This window comes from Aptenodytes patagonicus, chromosome 3 (assembly GCF_965638725.1).
Source record: "Aptenodytes patagonicus chromosome 3, bAptPat1.pri.cur, whole genome shotgun sequence".
NCBI lineage: Eukaryota > Metazoa > Chordata > Aves > Sphenisciformes > Spheniscidae > Aptenodytes > Aptenodytes patagonicus.
In genome coordinates, this window is record NC_134951.1 from 114,278,277 (window position 1) to 114,299,080 (window position 20,804).

Genomic DNA, 20,804 nt, shown 5'->3' on the forward strand with positions numbered 1-20,804 from the left:
TCTTCCCTTCCATAAAAACTACTTACTATTTTTGTGGTTTGTGTCTAACTGAGGCCTTGACCCTACAAACTCTTATCCCTGAGCTTTGGCTCCAGGCTCAGCCAAGACCCTACTGCATAAATGTTTGCATGATTGGGGCCCTCAGATATAACCTACCTGGGAAAAGGATATTCTTTTATGCTTCCAAAATTAAATCCAAACCTCTGCCTTGTAACAGACTGCCAGAGAAAACACATGCACCAGCAAGAAGCTACTAAGTCAAAGTTTTTACAAAACAAGTGTGCAACGATGGTTATTTATCTGACTGCAACACTGTGCTATCATAAGCAGAAAAAATTACCATTAAGCCCAAATCTGTAGGTTCTATATTGGAGGATGCAGACATGACATACTATACAAACATGGGAATTACATACAATCCCTAACTATTTCGCCAAGTGGCTGATGGCAGCAAAGAGGAGCCCAATTCAATACATTAGAGTCTTATTTGACAAATAACTGAACAGCTCTCCACTATGAAACCTTGGAAAATCACATGCTTCCACCTGAGTTTCCCTGACACAAATAACCCTCTTCATCAGCAAATACTGCAAGACTGCATGCAGATAAGAAAGTCTTAATAGGGGGAAGGGAACATGTCATAAAACTTGGGCCAAAATTCAATACAGTAATATGTTTCTACGTTTGTGTGTGTATACACACAAAATTCCAATAAAAGCAATAAAAATAGTAGACCCATGGCCACACGAGGGTGCTTACTCACTAAAATCAGCCAGCAGCAGCCTTTCTGCAGAACCCCACTTACAAGGAAGTTGCTCATGTACGCCATGAAGGGTCTCTGCTGCAATTATGCTGTGTAACTCAGGCTTAGAATCATAGAATCATAGAATCATTAAGGTTGGAAAAGACCTCTAAGATCATCAAGTCCAACCGTTAACCCAACACCACCATGCCCACTAAACCATGTCCCTAAGCACCACATATACATGTCTTTTAAATACCTCCAGGGATGGTGACTCAACCACTTCCCTGGGCAGCCTGTTCCAATGTTTAACCACTCTTTCAGTAAAGACATTTTTCCTCACGTCCAATCTAAACCTCCCCTGGCGCAACTTGAGGCCATTTCCTCTCGTCCTATCGCTTGTTACTTGGGAGAAGAGACCGACACCCACCTTGCTACAACCTCCTTTCAGGGAGTTGTAGAGAGCAATGAGGTCTCCCCTCAGCCTCCTTTTCTCCAGGCTAAACAACCCCAGTTCCCTCAGCCGCTCCTCATAAGACTTGTTCTCCAGACCCCTCACCAGCCTCATTGCCCTTCTCTGGACACGCTCCAGCACCTCGACGTCCTTCTTGTAGTGAGGGGCCCAAAACCAAACACAGTATTCGAGGTGCGGCCTCACCAGGGCTGAGTACAGGGGCACGATCACTTCCCTAGTCCTGCTGGCCACACTATTTCTGATACAGGCCAGGATGCCATTGGCCTTCTTGGCCACCTGGGCACACTGCCGGCTCATGTTCAGCCGGCTGTCAACCAGCTCCCCCAGGTCCTTTTCCTCCGGGCAGCTTTCCAGACATTCTTCCCCAAGCCTGTAGTGCTGCATGGGGTTGTTGTGGCCGAAGTGCAGGACCCGGCACTTGTCCTTGTTGAACCTCATACAATTGGCCTGGGCCCATCGATCCAGCCTGTCCAGGTCCCTCTGCAGAGCCTTCCTACCCTTGAGCAGATCAACACTCCCGCCCAACTTGGTGTCGTCTGCAAACTTACTGAGGGTGCGCTTGATCCCCTCATCCAGATCATTGATAAAGATATTGAACAAGACCGGCCCCAAAACTGAGCCCTGGGGAACACCGCTTGTGACCGGCCGCCAACTGGATTGAACTCCATTCACCACAACTCTCTGGGCCCGGCCGTGCAGCCAGTTTTTGACCCAGCGCAGAGTCCACCTGTCTAAGCCGTGAGCCGCCAGCTTCTCTAGGAGAATGCTGTGGGAGACGGTGTCAAAGGCCTTACTGAAGTCCAGGTAGACCACATCCACAGCCTTTCCCTCATCCACTAAGCGGGTCACTTGGTCATAGAAAGAGATCAGGTTGGTCAAGCGGGACCTGCCTTTCATGAAACTTTCATGCTTGTAGAAATGCCAGACAAACAAAGGCTTTCTGCTATTGTCTGCTGTTGTAGTGCTTTAACAAGAAAGTCCTCAGACTGGACTCAGCCCTTTGATGTGGAGCCCTCAGTTCCAATTCCCCCAGAGAAGCCTCCGTAGGAATGAGGCAAAACCCTTGAGATCCCAAAGACAATTCCTGGTCACTTGGGAACAACCTGTTTCTCCTGTGTAAGAGCACCTTGATCTCCCTGGGAGCCCTTTTCCTCTACACTATCCTGGGTCATATCTAACTGGGGACATAGGAAGCAGTTGGAGCTAGAAATGATGCAAAAAACCTTATCAGAAGTAGTTCTTCCTTCTTCATCAAGGGAAAAGTAAGAGGAGTCTTCCTCCCCAGCCACAGTGCTTAAAGGAGGCTGAACAAGAAATGTGGTTTGAATAAAAAAATGATGTTTTCCTTAGAAGTTGCTGTGTCTATTCCTTTGTTGTACTGTATTGCATACACTTATGATATTTTTCTGTCTGACTTCCTGTACTGATGTAAACAAACTGGAACTTACAGTGTTTTCACAGCACACAAGCCTGGCAAAACCTTTTTTGTTTCCAGTAAAACATTTTGAAAAAAATACTACTGATGGGGGAGGGGGAGGGAAATCCTGCAAGATCCCAAACCACAAAAATTACCATTTAGAAAAGTCATGTTGATGAAATACACTTAAAAAATAAAAAAAGAAAATGAAATCCATAATTTCTGATTACTATCATTGCTTTAGTTGAGACTGAAGGAGATTTCAGACTCTGTCTGCAGCAGAAGGCATGGAAATCCATTGGGTTTAATATGTTGGATCTGTATTTACATTAACATTCTACATTTTAGAGGAATGCATATTTTCCTGTAATTTTAAATAAGTATTGTCTCTAGAAAGCACACAGCTCAATACACAAAAGGACACAGAAGTACACACACTTGAAGGCAATTCTGTGAGAGCAATTTAGTTTTCAGATTTAAAGGAATGTTTTGTGTATGTTAAATACCGAATTAAAAACTAAAAGGCAACTGCTATATTGTTTCTTCCATCAGACTGAAAACAAAACATGTATTTTTGGATTATTTTAACAGGAAAATGAAGAAACAAATAAAACATGTATTACGGATCATTATCAGAGCTCCCTCTGAAAGATGTTCTATCCTGAAGTTACCCAAATCCCCAAGGATTTGGGCTGGGTCCCTGGACAGGAATGCATTTCTCTTACATGCAGAAAGGTACAGCAAAGAGAAAGTAACCAGCAGTACCAGCACACACCTCATTCTTCTACCAAAGGTAATCAGGTGTCTTTATATTCTTTCTATTAGTTAGAAGATGGCTTTGCAGGATGGCTCTGGTTAAGAGACACACAGGGGAAGAGATTCCCCAGGTGAATCCCTTGTGCCCCACGTCCAGGTGGGAGCCTCCGGTGAGGACAGATTAGGCAGCAGCTATGTACAAGGACTTTTAGTTTGTGTTTACCCTGGGGGCTAAATTACTGATAACATGAAGTGGGTACTTCAAAATGATAGGCTCAGGACTTGTCTCTACAGTGGCACCTGTTTAACTCGAGGACTGTGCAAAGCCCCAAACCAGATGTGTGTCTTTCATTGTTACAGTAATTTTACTCTCATTTAGTTCATCCTAACTTCTTTTTTTTTCTTTTAAGTCACACACATTTCTTAGTAATCAATTTCACATCTTATTTTCAATTAAATGAATGCAACTCTGCGAGCATACAAGTCCCAAGAAGCCATAGAGAGAATACTCCATTTATTTATGAGACCTGTTAAAAGAGATTCATGCTCCACGGTGGCTGCATTTCTGCTCACTTTTTTTCTTTATGTGCTGCTAAAGTCAATTTAAGGACATTCATCCAGTGAAGACTAGGAGGGGCAGAGAAACTCATGTTCACTTGGATATGACCTGAACTCAGTACATTCCTATCTCCCATCCAGTCCTGTGACTCTCCTAGATACATTTTGCCTCATCATTCAAACTGTGCAGAAGGGTAGCAACTGGATGCATGCTTTTATGTCCTCCTCCTCCTTAAAGACGTGTAGATGGAGACTCGTTAGGAGAGCTAAGATTTGTGCGTGACATGACTGGTTAGTAAGGTGCCAAAGAAGGAGAAGGAAGACCCCCGTTAGACAGGGAAGAATGCCCTTGATTTTCCTTTGGGTCACATTTAGTTAAAAATAGGGTGAAAAGACTCTATTAGATGTGACTGGCAAAATCTTCCATTTATCCACAGATGAGGCACAGCACAGCCAAAGCAATCCAACCTTCCCACAGTGCCCCACAAAGGAGCATAGTCACCCACTGAGACACCAGCTCTGCTGCAGAGCCGTTTCAAAGTCTGGCCAAAAGAGGCTGCTGCTGAAAGCCAGCTGCAGCAGCCCCAGCTTGCAATGAATCACCATCTCCTGAGGGCACAGGTTGAGATCACGGTCTCATGGTATGCAAGCCATCAACCTACCCATGTGAAAAAAAAACATTCATCACACACATGCAGACTGGATATGAACAAGTGACCTAGAAATCTGGGGGGTTCCAAGTCCTATTACCCTCCACCTCAGTCATTCTCCTGTCACATGAAGCTTGTTGTGACATATTTTGTGTGGGCTGCGGGGTGGGGGGGTGCAGAACAACCCAAAATCTACTTTGTCATTTAGTCCTAAAATTATGCATAACTCAACAGACAAATAGAAGAAAAAAATGCCTACAAAAGAGGAAAACGTGGTAGCAAGGGAAAAACTTCCTTGTTGCATATTGTATCTTCATTTGAATTCCAGAATAAATCTGAATGAATTGTATTCTTTAACTTGTTTAACTATGTTAATAGTCACCATGCACTAGTGGTTTTAGCAGTATTTTCTCTTTGTATGTATGACTCAAGAATTACCATTGCAACTTGCTTCCTAATTAGCTTTCAGTTACTAACAATCAATATGATTAGACAAGGTCAGTGCTGGAGTAAGCTCTATAGATTTTTTGAAAAGGCTACTAAGAGTCAATAACGGCAAGAAGAGGAGGAGCGGGCTCCTGGACGATCTTCCCCAAAGGATGGTCGCTGTTCTGCTATTACTCACTCTCCTATGAGCAAAAGGAGCTGTGGCAAATGAGAGCTTTGCCACTCATCCGGATTGCAGAAAGCTTTTAACCTGCCAACAAATTCACAAAATACGGAGAACAGAAGCATCCTTAGATCTGCAGATAAAAAGACGCCTTACTCTCACATTGCTGGGACTGATGTTGACTGCACACCATCAAAATAAAGAATAAATATGTCATAGATTTTTATCAATGTAGCTGCATCTGAAATCAATCTCCCTGTGTGGAAAGGATGCCTGAAATCTGGAATAAGGTGGGACTGGCCAATTCACAGGAAGATGCTCCCTGGGATTTAAGCCTGTGCAGTGCTTAGCTGAGATTCCATTAGGAAGTCCTCCCTCTAGTGATCTGAGCGATTGCCCATCGGTGACACAATTTCCCCCTCATTTTTACAGCCTGTTTCAGTTGTTAACATGTTATCTCTTACCCTGAAAGCACAGTGCCTGGCAGCACAGTAGGATGAAAATATAATGTGCTATTCAGAGGTACTCTGGGTCCTGGGAATACAAAACAGGCTCCTTGGTACTGACAGATGAAGGCTCATGAAAAGCCACTTTACTTGTTAGCATGTTTAAGTCTGCTACCAAGAAACACAGGCAAAAACAAGCTTATTTTTAAATAAACAGTGTGTGTTGTCAATTATGCCTAGGCACGTGGCTGTTGCAGATGAACTGTGATCTATTTACTTGCCTCTGTAAAAATGTGCTGCTGCTTGGCTCTCTCCTCTGTTCCCCGCCGGAGGTTACCTCTCTGCTGCAGCTGTGCCTTCAGCCTCAGCTCATCCTGGCTCGCAGCACCGGGTCCCCAAACAGAGGGTCAGGCTTGGGGAATGAAGGAGTCAAGACGCGGCACACAGTGAAAATGTAATGACAAGACAGATCTGGATAGTGCTGTACGATGGCACTTCAAGCCATGAGCTTTGAGGCAATATGTCTTGACCTTCCTCTGTACAGAATGCCCCAAAGAAGAATAAAATTATTTTAAGCTCAAAAAAGGCATTTTTTATTAGAATATAAACTAGGATAATTAACTTTAAAGCAGAAAAAATGCAAAGGAAAGAACGGAGAAGAGTTTATACCCCCTCTCCCCTGACATCCAGTGCCTTTGGACAAGGTTTGGAGTTCCTCAATGACTTATTCTGAGTGGCAGTAAGCTCTGCCCAGACTTCCTGCAGAACCCCATTCATCACCTCTGGGGCTGCACCCGGCTCCCCAACACAATCTCTGAGTGGCACATATCCATCTCTGGCCTGTAAACCTCCTGCCACTTGTAGTACCTCAAAGCTGCTCCCCTCAGAACATGCCCATTAGCCCGCAAAGGGAATACCCAACCCCCCTTCCTCCAGGGACCTCTACCACTACCAGTTTTCCTAAAGAGCATTATCTAATTGGGAACAGAAGTAATAAATATGCAAATCCTTTTCACTGTATCATGCTTGCCCTTTCTCACAGCACAGATGGGAAAAGCCAAAATCTTAAAAATCCAGCACAAGAAGTCTTAAAAGTATGGAAAATAAAGCTGAGAAGCATATCGCCATAAAATCTCATTCAAAATAAAAGATAAGATTGACAAAAGGATTAGACATGTCTAATGAGCACCTTCACTTCATAATTACACTAAAAAGGATAAACATTTCCAGATAAAATGTAAATCTTTGTGCTCCTGAGCAGACAAGGAAGACAGAAGTAAATGATGCTTCCAAATAACAAAGACGTTTAATTCAGTCCACAGGTGAAATTCTGCATTATTCCTTGTTTCAGTGGAGAAATTTCACAGCACAAAGGCAACACGGAGAGACCATTCCAAGAGTTTGTGTTGAACAGCTCATTATTTATTAAGTGCATTTGTCCTCCTCAGAGGAGAGCACCCTATGAGATGGACAAAATAAATTCTCCATATGGATGAGCTATTCCATAATTGTTCCAGAAACGTTCTCTTGAAAGTCCTCCTTCAGCAATTGGCATCAGCAGCTCTCAGGGATGAGGTTCTGAACCAGGAAAGCCACCAGCCTGTCCCTGTTCCCAGCTCCTAATCCTCTGGTGACTGCATTGGAAAATGCACAAACACCAAGTGTTTTTCAGAGTCTGCATTTCTCTCACAATCATTTATAATTTCCATCTGTGGTGTTGGCTCCCCAAGCATTCAAACTATTTTATAGTTTAGTATCTGTCTACCATTCTAAATCCTAGCAATTTAAATCTTTTCCATATTACTCTATGTGTATATATACACATATGCTTGTATGCAAGTATATATATACGTATCTATTCTACCATGCAGTAAGCAGTTTACTCACAAAAGGTACACCACTTTTACTTACTTTTAAAGAATCAAGTACATATCTGGAACTTTTCATCAAAAACATGTTCCTGCTTGAGAAATCAAAACAAATATTCACAGTATTTTGAAAGCAAATCGTTCTTGGCTTGGTCACAAAACAAACAATGGGCACAACGAATCTCTGGTTTTAGACCTGGGATGAATTGGGGCCAGCAGTGTCTTTGATAGAAAAATCAAAATGCAGCTCACTAATAATGATAAAATGATCAGCTGCCTTTCCACTGAGCAAAGCAGCCATCAAACTAATGATTAAATCCACATCAATCATTTGGCATAATAGAAAGAAAGGCCGTGCAGTATAATGTCAGAAAATCAACATCTCTTGCTTATAAAATAAATGTCTTGACTTCACCTCAACATTTGTTTTCCATAAACGCTGAGGTTTGTATCAGCATTTGTATAGCAATGGGAAACAATCCTTCATTGTAACAAGTCAATTCCACTAACATTATTTCTAAAATAAACAGAAAAGCTAGATAAAATTAATATGGGAAGGTGTTTCTGAAATCCTCTTGAAATTGAATTACCATTTCCAATCTGGTGCCAGCCTTCCTCTTTCTAACAGACAATATTTATTAGCGGCAACAATAAATATCAAAGAAAATCCCATTTAGAGCAAATCGGGCACAATTTCAAGTAGGTCACACCTTTTGCACTCACTCACTGGTACGGTTGGATACACACACAAGATTAATAGAAAAAATCCTATAAAAACATGTTTTCTCATGAAAAAAGAACTTTCCTTTCTAATTCATACTTTTTTTTTTTTTAATAGTAGCACTTTTTAAAGCAAACCCAGAAGCTGGATATATCTGGAAGGAAATGGCACTACGATGCCTCTCGGGATATGCCGCCACCCGAATTCCCACAGACTCACACCAGCACAGCACCATGGTGCATCAGGAGCACCAGACCCCCGCCTGTCAGGCGGAGGAGGCGGAGGTGCTACATGTTTGAGCTGAACAACCAAGTGAGGTGCAACCGCTGTAATTCTGAATGCATGTGTTTCCTCTCAGAATTGCGTTGTTACTTGATTTCACACAAGAATGTAGATTTTGGGTTGGTTTTTTTGGTAGAAAGAAGCCCTTTTACAATAATCCTCTTACAACTCTTTAAAAAACCAGTTGTTGACCTTAATGCTGCTTACTTGTATTAATTTTGTTTTAATCTTGTGCTTACAATTTTCTTCATTTTCAAGTCAATACATTTTATTCTGAATTCTTTCCAGAAATTTCAGAGCTAATATGTAATTCATATACAAAATACAATTATTATTATTTTTTACAAATTATTTAGGGATATTAAAACTGAATATATGTATTTTAACAAGAAAAAGGTAATTATTTAAATCAGAGCAATATTCTGAAACATCATATGAGAAGAACCACCTTTTGCCATGTATGAGCTATGAATTACATCTGAAAATGTAAAACATAATTAGAACCAGCAATTCTGAGTTCTCATTTCATTTTCTGATATACATACGTAAGTTTAATAAATGTATTGCTCAGCCAGCATAAGAATTATTTTATGTTTTTAGCAAATATGTATTTTTATATTTACGAAGTCACTTAGAAGGCCACTGATTCTACTCTGAAAGTACAAGAATCTCATAATAAACCACAACTTGAAACTTCCTTTACTTCAAATTAGAGTGAAGCTCTTGGAAGGAAGAGATGGAACCTGAAGAAGTGACACTTTTGGGAAAAAGTTTTGACTGTACCGGCAGCCATCTCACATTTTATACCAGGTGTTCTGCCCGCTTTTGAATCAAAAAACCCACCCAAAAGCCCCTGAGATGAATCTCAGAAAGTTGGCCAGTAAGCAAACATATCAGCCTCTTCAGTATGCATAAAGCATATCCCGCAGGAGAAAAGAAGAAAGACTGTAGTATTGATTCTGCACCATGGGATGACTGTCAATTCTGAGGCTCCTTGCTATGTTTATCAGTCGCAATAATCAGCTTCATGCCTCTGATGCAAGGACCTAGAGTGAGGCTGCCTTCCAAAACTGAATGATTTGGAGAAAGCAAATATCTCCGCATGAACAACCACAGCATGCCAAACCTGAAGTCCATCCAGCTCAGTATCTTGCTCTAGCGGTGGTAGGGGAGGCCCGGAAAACAGTGCAAGAGCAGGGCAAGCCTATTGAGAAAGTCCCTTTGAATACTCAATCAACTTTTTTTGGTGATGTGCAGGTCAAGTCTTTGTGTTTGGTATGGAAGTAGCTGAGACACATTTTCTTCCCCAAATTTTACCAGGGATACTCTTCATATCAGCAAAGTCTCAAAGCAGATTTCCCCAGCTGAACCATGCGTTGGGTGAAGAACTATCACCTTCATTTTTTTTTTGATTTGTCACTTACTAGTTTTATTCGAAACCCTGTCCTCCAGTTAGAGTATTAGAAAGGGCAGGAACAATCATTCCTGTCCACCTTCCCTGTACTAAACCTGACTGTACAGACCACTCCAATATCCCCTGTCAAAGGTCCTCCTTCCAGACAGAGGAGTCTTGTCCTGCTCCATTATTCCTCAGGTGGAAAGCATCCATGAATGTGTTCATCTCGGTGAGTATTTCCTGGTTTGTTCCCTATCCTTTTCTTAATAATTCCTAACATTTCCATTTGGAGACTTTTTTTGACCACGGGGCTGAGACCTTTTTTTTAGAAATGTTCATTTGACTCTCAAATCTCATTTTGAATGAATGAGGCTAATTCAGATCCCACATTTAGATATGCAAAAGAGTGATCTTCATTTAGCCTGCACTTAATTTTATCTGATTTGTTTCTGTAGAGGAAGGCAGAAGAGCATTGGATTGAAGTTTCCTCCTAAAGAAGAGTGGGAACTCACACGAGCATTTTCCCACGTTTCATCTTTTATGAATTCAGGTAATCTGAACAGTATGTCACTGGGGAGAGGCATTAAAGCATTTAGCGTACATTCAGGCAAGTGGATTTCCACTTTTTCGCTTTACCTGTCTCTGTGTCTAGACAGCTGTAAAGCAGGGACCAGAAATGATGTCCAAGATGATTCTTCCATTAAATACTTCAGTCTCCAATGCTGGCTTCATACCAATGCAGTTAACAAATAAAGATTCTGCTAACAGTTCATTACCACAAAACTCATTCTTGCTCAACAAAAGGAAGTAATGACAAAATGTGTTTTCTTTTTTCCCTTTCTAAATCTATTTTATCAAAGAAAGCAAGCATCAAGATACTAAACCACACAGAAAGAATTATGGAATACTTCCTTTTTTGTACTCTAACATGTTTCAATTAAAATATGCAAATATTAGCATGATTTTCTGGGACTTTTGAATAGAAAAGTTAGCAAATGTTGATATGGACACTATGAACTGATTTTACATTTCCTAGCTTCTTCTTTTAAGGATTTTTACTTTATTTGTGATTTTGTTCCATCCAAGCATTAGCAAAAGATTGAGATCAGGTTATGCATTTACTGAAATATCACAAAGCTGTAATTAAAATCTCTGCTCTTTGACATCAGCAGTGAGTTGCTGACATGGATAATAAATGTCTACTTCACATTTTTGTGATTGTGCAAGGGATGACGACAATAACTGCAAGTGTAAGATCTATTCCACAGATAAGCCTCGGCAGGGAAAAGCAGAATGTCAGGTGACAATGCAGCAAAACATTTATAGATAACAATAAAACCACCTAGTCTTCGTTCGTTACTTATTATGTTTAGAACACAGGGCATAGCTTCTACTTTCAGGAAATAAATTGAATTAAGAACACACCAGGCTTCCTATGTATTCATACCAAACACTTAAGTTAGCTATCCAAGGCATGATATTTGCAAAGGCTGCAGAAGGGTTGTCTGAAGTAATGGCACTCCTTCGAGAAGAAAATGTACCCAAGCCGCTCGTGGCCATACTGAGAGACAGCGGCACAAGGCACTGCTTTGCCCAGCTCCTCCACTGAGGACGTGTTACAGGACCCCTGGGAGAAGCTTGCGTAGCTGTTCGCCTTTCAAATCCCATTTATGGGAACCCATTTCAAAGGGCAGAGCGTAGCGATGGGCAAATGAAGACCGACACCCTGGATGCTGTTGGGCTAAGGAATGTGTACGGCATGTATAGCAGGGGTTAAGCTTCCTTACATGATTTTGCTGCTGAACCAGAGGCCTGAAGCGCAAGAAACCCCTCCAGTGTAGAAAAGAGACAGTTCAAAACCACTGATCACTGTCAAACATGGACAGTCAGCTGGGATGGGGGACATCTGGGACTTGAGAATCCACCCGCAGGAACCACAATCCTGTGATTGCTCATTGCCCGACCACCAGCCTGCGGTGGCTGGGCAGCCTTTAGTGCCCGCTGACTCGTGCAGGATTAGACCGGGCAGACAGAGGTGAAAGCCCCGTATCATAACAGTGGCCCCATTAAAACATTTATTCTTTGGGACGTCAGCCCGAACTTTGAATTTCTTTGCTTACACTGGTTACTTGCCTTAACGTTTTTGAACTGTAGTCCTCTGTTCCCTGAGAGAAAATGCATATTTAGACTAATTTAAATGCATTAAGTAGTCTACTTATTTTCATGCCCTGCCCTTAAGATGCAGAATGTTACACATAACTTCCTATAATGTAAATTAGCATTTAATATCCATGGAGGTGCACCTTGAAAATATACCCTGGAGTATTTATTACCAAAGTATGATTGTTACCTGATTCAGTACGTATTTTGGTACACAGAATGCACCGTGTCCCCCTTTCACCGTAGGGATGTAAAAAAATAATTCTGTAAACATGCACTACTTAACTTATATATCACAGCAGATCCTGCAAATCCATATTTTGCTTCTTGCAGAAAAATAAATAGCAGATTTATCCAAATGATGCAACAAAAGATAGAAAGGAACTCCTGCCTAGAACCAACTTCCAAATGTCTTGGTTACACTGAATCCTAACCATTTTCTCAAAATAGCTCTAATGATCTTATTTAATCACAGCCTTTTGCATACCAAATGAGGCAGCACATGATACACTGTGCAAGAAAAAATGGAGAAGCTGCAAAATACTGACCAGCTTTCTTAGTAACAGAAGACACAGACAGCTCATCCTTAGGTGATCGTGTGATTTCTGCCTCCCCCCCCTTCCTTCCCATCTTTTTGGGCTGTATGCTGCCAAGTGTTACAGAATCACATGCCGGGGCTGAATGAAACTGATTTCAGGAGCACGTGGGGTGACGGACATCCCTTAGCCATTTGCTAGCCCAGGCAGCTTTGATGGCTACTGCTGAAGAAGGTCTGGATGGTGAATCCACCAATTTGCCAGGTTGTTAAAACTTGCTAAATAAAGTGAAGACTTACCACTATGCCAAATTCTCCTGATGAGACTTTTACAATCAAGCCAAGAACTTTGCTCCTTCCCCACTCACAGGAAGAGAGATATGCCTTGGTTCAGCAATGTACTTCAGCATGTGCCTCAAAATACTCTATTGAGTGGTCTCCACTGCCCTCAAGTACTTCACCTCAGTTTAGATAAAACATAAAAGGTAACTCAGTCTGATCTAATTAAGTCAAAGGAAAGTGTGACCTGCCTTTTAGCCTACGGGGCAAAGAGGAGAGCTTTTAGCACCATACATCAGGTTGGTTGTTGTACATGAAATAAGCTGGTGCTCATGTATCTAGGTCACAGGCCAGCAGTATTTCTTCATATGAACCATCACTGGATCAACAGTCTCAGCAAAGAACCATAAAAGCTTGAGTGCACTGAGTGATTAAGTAAATACATGATTCAGAGCTATTTTCTCTAGAAATTCATGAGGAAGCTGTAGATAGCTGGTGCATATATTCCTGCTGTCTTCCATAGACAGAAGACTTCAATTGCCAGGAGTGTCAACTCTGGCAGATTCCCTCAACCCTAAAAGTTTTAGCTTTCCAGGATTTTCAGAGCTCATCAAGGATTTAGCTCATCAAGCTCTGTTAACCATAGCATGGTTCATGTTCTTAAAATGTGTCTTTGCTAAAATCTGTTAAAGAAATGCCCTTCTCCTATTACTCCAAAATACAAAACAGGGCAAATAATGGTGGTTTTTTTGTCTGTGACATCTAGCTCGAGAAGTACTTCATCCACATGGCTGAATTTCTTTGGGCCGCACACAGGTTGGATTTGAGAGTGAATGATGAAACAAAGCACTATGTTTTAGCTTAAACCCTTTGAAAGAATAAATAACTGATGATGAATTTTCAAGGGGATTGTGCCTCAGGATACAAATGTGAAGCCTCTTTGGCTTGCACAGGGTAAGGCAATCAGACCAAACTTCCTATAAATACGATGCCTGAACCAGGCCTTGTTAGACCAACATTCACAAATCTACTTTGCTACCTTGTAGTAACAGGAGGAAACTTAGCAAGAGAAAAAGGGAGACTTAATATTGCTTCAGAGTGTGTCTCCTCCAAATTAAGCACTTTCAGTGCAGGTTGAAGATGACATAGCAGCTGCAGAGCATGTTGAATTGATTTTGCCAGGTACGTGCCTGCATGGGGCTGCTTTTTACTTTAGTAACTGGAGGGTTAATTAGTTCTGGGAGTGTAAACAGGTTGGTTAAGCAGGAGTCCAGACGAGCTGCCACGTTCCAGTTGGCTAAGATTTAGGAGCAGACTAAACATGTTTTGAGAATAACTAATCTGCTTCCCTGAACACCTATTTGCTAAATTATCTTGAAGCCAGAGCTGTGCAGAAGTTGGAGAGCTGCTAGCAATAAGCTGGTTAGGTTGTTCCTCAGATCTGTGGGTTTCTGAAGTAGTTTTCTACAAGAAAATTCAATTTGCACCTTTAGTAAGAGAAATCTCAGATAATTAGAGCCTGTCAGTTTATTTCATAACCTTAAACATTTTATCTAAGAAGAAAACAAGATCTTTCTCCTACAACATACTTGGGGAAAGTTGTTTCTCTATATGACAGTCTGCAGAATGGACATTTCATGGTTTTTCAGTAACTGAAGGAATGCATTTAGATGGCTGAGAAGAAAATGACAAGCTAGAGGTGGTTCAAATAGGCTCTCATTCTTTCAAAAAACTTCAAAATGACTAAAGTATTCCGATGACAATTTTATTCTTCTTCCAATATTTGTATTTTGCCAAAATCAATGAAAACCAAAAGATTTTGACTTGGTAACTAAAACTGGAGCTTCACAAGGGAGGGCAGATCAGGTGCTCCATGATGACATTTCCAGGTCACACTACTTTCTTCCATTATGAGTCACGGTCACTAGTGCCCATTCTGGAAAATCCCTGGACAGTCCAAATGGAAAACAAACAAGATCTTTCCTGGGTACCATGACTGGAGTCTGACTGGAAGTATCAGATTGGAAGTATTTGACATTTTGTGGCAAAGTACATTTGCCCAAAGCTCTCAGCTGTTTGGATGTTCAGGAAGAAACTAAAATGCATATAGAAAGCAGGAACACTGAAAAATGTTATTGAATTATTTTTCTTTGAAAACCACTTTGTTTGGTTTTCCGTATTCTTTGGTCACTGTATTCAAATGCCTTCATTCACTTTGAATGTAAATACAATAGAGTTAAGATTTTCATGGAGGACTCAGCTCTGATTTAACTTGTATTCAACCAGCTCATCCCAAATGGATGATGCCAAAGACCACCATTCCCTGCAACTTTTGGGCTTTAAAACCTACCCCATTCTCAGAAACACAGTTAGAAATGATCTAGTAATGATAAAAATCATGGTATGTTGGACTGTATAAGATACTGGTTTTCTTCAGTAATACACTCAGGAAATATTGTCACTCTCTTTTAGTCTATTTAGTTCTAGGTGAGCACATACATATACTACATTGAAGTATCTTGTTTGTATACATCAGGCTATCCACATTTTACCATATGGAGGTATCACACTATTAATAGCTGTTTTCCTTAAATAGACTACAGTTTGCTTTAATCTTCCTTTCTGTGCATGATCTTGCAAGAGTAAAAAGGCTTTCATACAAAGGCTGTGTTTTTATATGCAAATCTATCATTTGATTACACACTTTTTTGTCCCTACATTATCATGAATATTTCTGATGAATGTTTTATGGGTTAGGTTTAGGATTTGTGAGCTATTTCAAATTTTATCTGTTTGCCGTATCATCTGCAAATACCGCATCTTTGTTGATGTTGATTGGTCTCATTTACATATTTATCACACTTTTATTTTCAAGGATGTTTTGCTATAAACTGTCTGTCCCCATTTCTCCTCCATGTACTAATAGTACATAGATATATTTTCAAACCGAGTTCATTTCCATATATAATTTTTTTGGTTAACAATAAATCACCACTTACAGACATCCTATTCAATGTGGTCGCTACCTTCATACATATCTGACATACGGTTTCTGAGTAATTAAAGATAACGGGAGCAGTTTACAATGCACTTTGCAACCCACTTCATAGTCCAGAGAGCTCAATGATTTTCCACAAAGACTAGGCTAAAAGGAACCCTGCAGGACTGGGGAGAAACAAGTGCCATCAAAACTGGCGATGCGGAGTTGATCTTACTCCTAACTGGTAACTCTTGGCCAGAAAAAAAAAGACTTTCTTTTTGTTTTCTCAAGAAAAATGTCTGTTTACAGTGATGCTTGATAGGGTTATGAGGATCCGGATCCATGAGTGGGATGCAGCAACTAGAGGCTTTTTAGTGTGTACCACATGCCAACAGAAGACTCCTGAAGCTACGGTGATGCCCTGAAAAGGATCTCATGCTTCAGAAAAGGCCAGGTGCCATGTGAGCTTTACCACTTGCTGCTGACCAGCAGCTCTTCAATCCTTCTTGCATGTTCACTGCTTGTTTTTCATACATCCATACTTCTCTAGGTTCAAAATCCTTTCCCTTTCATCACCATACCTTCTGGTGTGTTCACCTTCTTGCTAAACCCCTTACTTATGCAAGAGTATGAGGGAAAAGGGTAGAAATGATGCAGAGAAACGTCGGCAATCAATTCCTTTTTAGTTTTGCCGTTACACTCACAGCACTGAAAAAGGCACTGACGCTAAAGTACATTTCCCTACTCCCATTCAGAACCCGCTTGGGTGAATAGCCTGTTTGTGACCCTCTCCTGTCAGGGTGCAAGCACTGGGTGTGCTTCTAAACAAAATGTTGTGATTTGCTCATGTATGAAATAATCCAGAAAAATCATACGGGCCCCTGAATAGTTCAGGTTGGACAGTGACAGTTATCATTTCTGGTGCTAGCACCAGTTAACCCATAGATTTTCTGTCGCTAAAGAACAGTAGGAAACACTTTACTAAGGATTTTTCCTTCTAGCAGTGGAGGGCTGCAATACATGCACAATAGTATACTAATGAAAGTATGATACATCTGTTCATCGAAGGTGCTCATAATTATATCTCCAGCCTTATCACTAAAATTCACAGATGTTAGATGCTTACACCCTTTATATGCTAAGATTTTCGGATGTATTGCCCATAAGAAATTTCTGTCATTCATCCTGCTAGCTGACTCTGAACATGCACAAAACAATCCTATTTATTCATTAGTGAAAAGAGAATCGGCTGCCCTGTGCTTTCCTTCCTAATCTTCCACTGGTTTATCACAATCTATTACAAAGTTCTCAAAATAATCAGTTTCCCATGATCTTCTGCTATGGCACTTTATTATTTGCAATGACACTCCATGCTGAACCAACCCTTTGACCGAGGACTGCCTGCTTGCTACTATAAAACTGTATTTATGACAACAATGTTTTGGAACATGGTCTTAAAAAAAAAGTTTCTAATTGTTTTAAACAGAAAGACGAAACTAGATGAAGCTCAGAGATAGGGACTTGCTCACAGGCAGTAAAAGGAGCTGCCACCAGAAACTGCTGTTTTGAGTAGAATAGTTTTTTCCTGGTAAATACTGACACAATACATACATTTTCTCTAGGTCACCAAGTCCTGCGAAAGCTCCTTTTGGAATGACTCTCATCTTGGTGAGGACAAATCTCCTGAAAATAGAGAAAATGGGGTGATTATTCACTATTCACAACATGGGGCTGTGTGGCAGCCTTGTCAGCACAGGAGAGGCCTTTATCACTGGTACAAGGATAGTCTCCAGCCTGAAGGCTTTGGCATCTAAATACAGCTGTAATATTCAAAAGCTTCGTGAGACTCCAACTGGCTGCCCAGACCAAAGCTACAGCACAGCGCTGAGCTGCTCAGCATCTGGAGCTGCTCAGGGGAAATAGCATCCATCAGTAGCTGCAATTTCCCTGTTTGCTTCAGTAAGAAATCCAGACCTGGTCACCGCAGCTTTGCTGTGCACTGGGAGGAGACAGCATCTTTCTCATCTCGACCTCTCTTTTGAGAGATGCTCAAGCACGGGATGAAGCAGCCACGTGGAGCCAGACTGGGGTGAGTTGTAAGGTGGTACATGCATGCTCATGCAAGATAAGCCTTAACCTGCTGCACAGATAATTTAAGGAGTTAGCTACTATCTCCCGTCAGTGCAACTTCATTGCTTCTTAGTCTCTCTTCAAATTAGTTCATAATGTGCCACAAAATTAGGACTTCGGAATACACAACTCAATCACATGTGCACGAAGACAACATTTTAATAATTTTTTAAAGGTCACAGAATATGCTTTATGAAGAAAAAACATTTGAAATATCATATAAATCTTTTTGTTAACCTGGACTCATCTCCTTTTATCACAATAAACAAAGAGAACGACAGAACTTCTGATGGCATTCAGCAAATGGAAGATAGGTTATCTACTACTCCTTGGAGAAACAAGGTGTTATCTGGGTAATTGTTTTCTTTCATGCATTTAATCATTCATAGGCAGTGAGCACAAACAATTGCATATATTAACACAAGCTGCTCATCAAGATACACACTTATGACTCGATGCCAGGTCAAGAAAGTGTAGCTGAGACATGAGAAAGCCCACAGAGATTTTGTAGGGAGAAATATCGTAGTTTTGTATTTGCTGCTGAGAATAAAAGTCATATTCAAACTCCCAGGTATTAAACACAGAGCAGACAAAATAAGCAAGACATCAGATAATACTGGTTGTATAGAACGATAGCTGTTAAAAAAAATGGTATTTTCTTTTTTAAAAAAACATCACCTGTGTTACGTACATGAATATCACCCTGTGATTAATTTTCTTAGTCTGTTTTCCCATGGAAATGGATATGAATTGTTTTCTGAATTACTATGGAAGTCTTTTTTTCAGTGAGCATGCCTGCTAGAGTACCCCTCATTTTTATCATCTCAGAACCAGTTTGCATGGCTGCTTGGGATTGCCTTTCAGCTGATGTCTGTGCTGCCTTATTGTAAGGTCTGCAGGAGGACAGAAATGGGAAGTCAACCTGGTATTACCTGCTGTGTAGTTCTGCAAATTCTAACACAATGCCTCAAAACTAGAGACTTACTTTCTTATCATTTACATAAAGTATTCATACAACCCTCATTTTTTTATTACAGCTGATTAGTTTAGAATTTTCATGGGAGATTATCATGTCTTAATCAAAGTCATAGGAAAAAAGTATTCTTCTGATAGAAAACCACTGTGAAATGTTCCTATTTTTTAATTGTAGGTCTTTAGTAGAACCTACCCCTTCATTTAGATTCCCAAATATGAGTTAACATTTACTTAAGCAGGACAAAGTCAATGCATGCCTCACCTAGCTTTAGAGATGTCACTCTGATTACACCAGGAGTGAACTTGGCCCCATGCTTTTTTAAACATTGAAATTTATGGTATTCTCAGCCCTGAAAGATGATAAAGTCAATTTGGTATTCCATTATTCTTGTACTATCATTAATGTAAGTCAGGAGCTTCAACACACTGTCACACAAGAATTACAGCATTGAGATAATTATGCAAATGTTAGAAATATTAAAGAGCTTCCAGAAAAGGCCTAACCTGGATTAGGCAATTTGTAAAGCCCTACTGAAAACACGGCCAGTGTAATGCATGCAAAACTACGGCTGTGTTTTCAGAGTGCAGCTAGGTACAATGGATCTTTGCAGAACACCCAGCAGGCTTAGTGTTACAAAGCTGAACCATCAGGAAACTCTTTAACTTTGATCTGCTTTGAAACCTTTCCTAAACTCTCCTTTGTAGAAACGCACACCTAATACTGGAGCCCTAGAAAGCGGGCTCTGTCTGAAAAGCCACCGATAATTTTTTTTATGGCAATGTTCTAAAATGAATCCTCTCTCTGCAGGTGCAGATCATCAGGAGGTTTGCAATTTTTTAATTAAACACTGGCCTACGCCATGCTTCACCACAACAAGAATTTACAGCCTGATCCCAAAACTAATTAAAAGAAGGGAACCTCATTCATAGATGAAGTTACCTATATGAGGAAAGCCACAAGTGCACAGAAGTAAAAATCAAACCTTGAATTTCTTTGTTGAATACCCTGCTATCCTGCATTAATAAGGTGCCAGAATTCAGGAGCCATGTGTCTAATGCCCTGCAGCAGTTAAAGTAGAATTGAAGTTTAATAGCGGAAGTCTCACATTCCACTTTAAAAAATTGAGGTTAATTGTTTTTAAACATCCCTGAGTAGGCTAATAAAGTCACCCTTAATGGTATAAAGAACACTGAAAATTAGAATCAGCTACCTGTTGAATTATCAACTGTATAATGAATAGGAGTCTATTATAACTAGCCAAATGCTGTATTGTCAATAAATCTCACCAATTAGGCTCCAAGAATCAATCTGTACTTAACTTGAGATACTGGCTGTTCAGTACCAATTCTTTCTGAGGTACATGGAGAAAATAACTGAAATGCATTTCCTTGGTTTTGTTGCTGGCATTATTTTAGGGTCAAAGAAATGAATACAGCCCACCTTTGTTCAAGCATGTTTCATGTCAAGACAAACAAGTAAACAAAAGCATCCTTTAAAAAACATGTGCTTAATGGACAGATGTAGTATTTGGTGCTAAAAAATTATGTTAGCACTTTAGGCTCCGGCAAGGAAAGCACTGAAAGGCCTAAACACTCAGTGCATGGTGTGGAATTGAAAACCCAGAACCAGGTGCCTGACATAAGGCGCAAGAAAGGTTAGACTGAAGGTTAGGTGATCCAAAAAATCTGTACGCAGAGCTAGTCCTCCAGAAACACTAAATCTCATCTCCCAGGTGTCAGAGCTGCAGGTGTAGCCCAGCCTCAACACACACAGGGAGCCCTCACTCGCAGCAGGCTTTGCTGGGAGGGAGGAAGGCATCGTGG

The 20,804-nt window shown here is 40.7% G+C and overlaps 1 protein-coding gene across 1 annotated transcript in view; it reads right to left on the reverse strand.

The window, feature by feature from the left end:
- Nucleotides 1-20,804, reverse strand: part of FSHR (follicle stimulating hormone receptor) — a 91,703-nt gene that overhangs the window by 41,148 nt on the left and 29,751 nt on the right. The window contains exon 2 of the mRNA XM_076334750.1: nucleotides 17,487-17,558. Within this exon, the coding sequence (XP_076190865.1) occupies nucleotides 17,487-17,558 (72 nt within the window). The remainder of the gene's footprint in view (nucleotides 1-17,486; nucleotides 17,559-20,804) is intronic.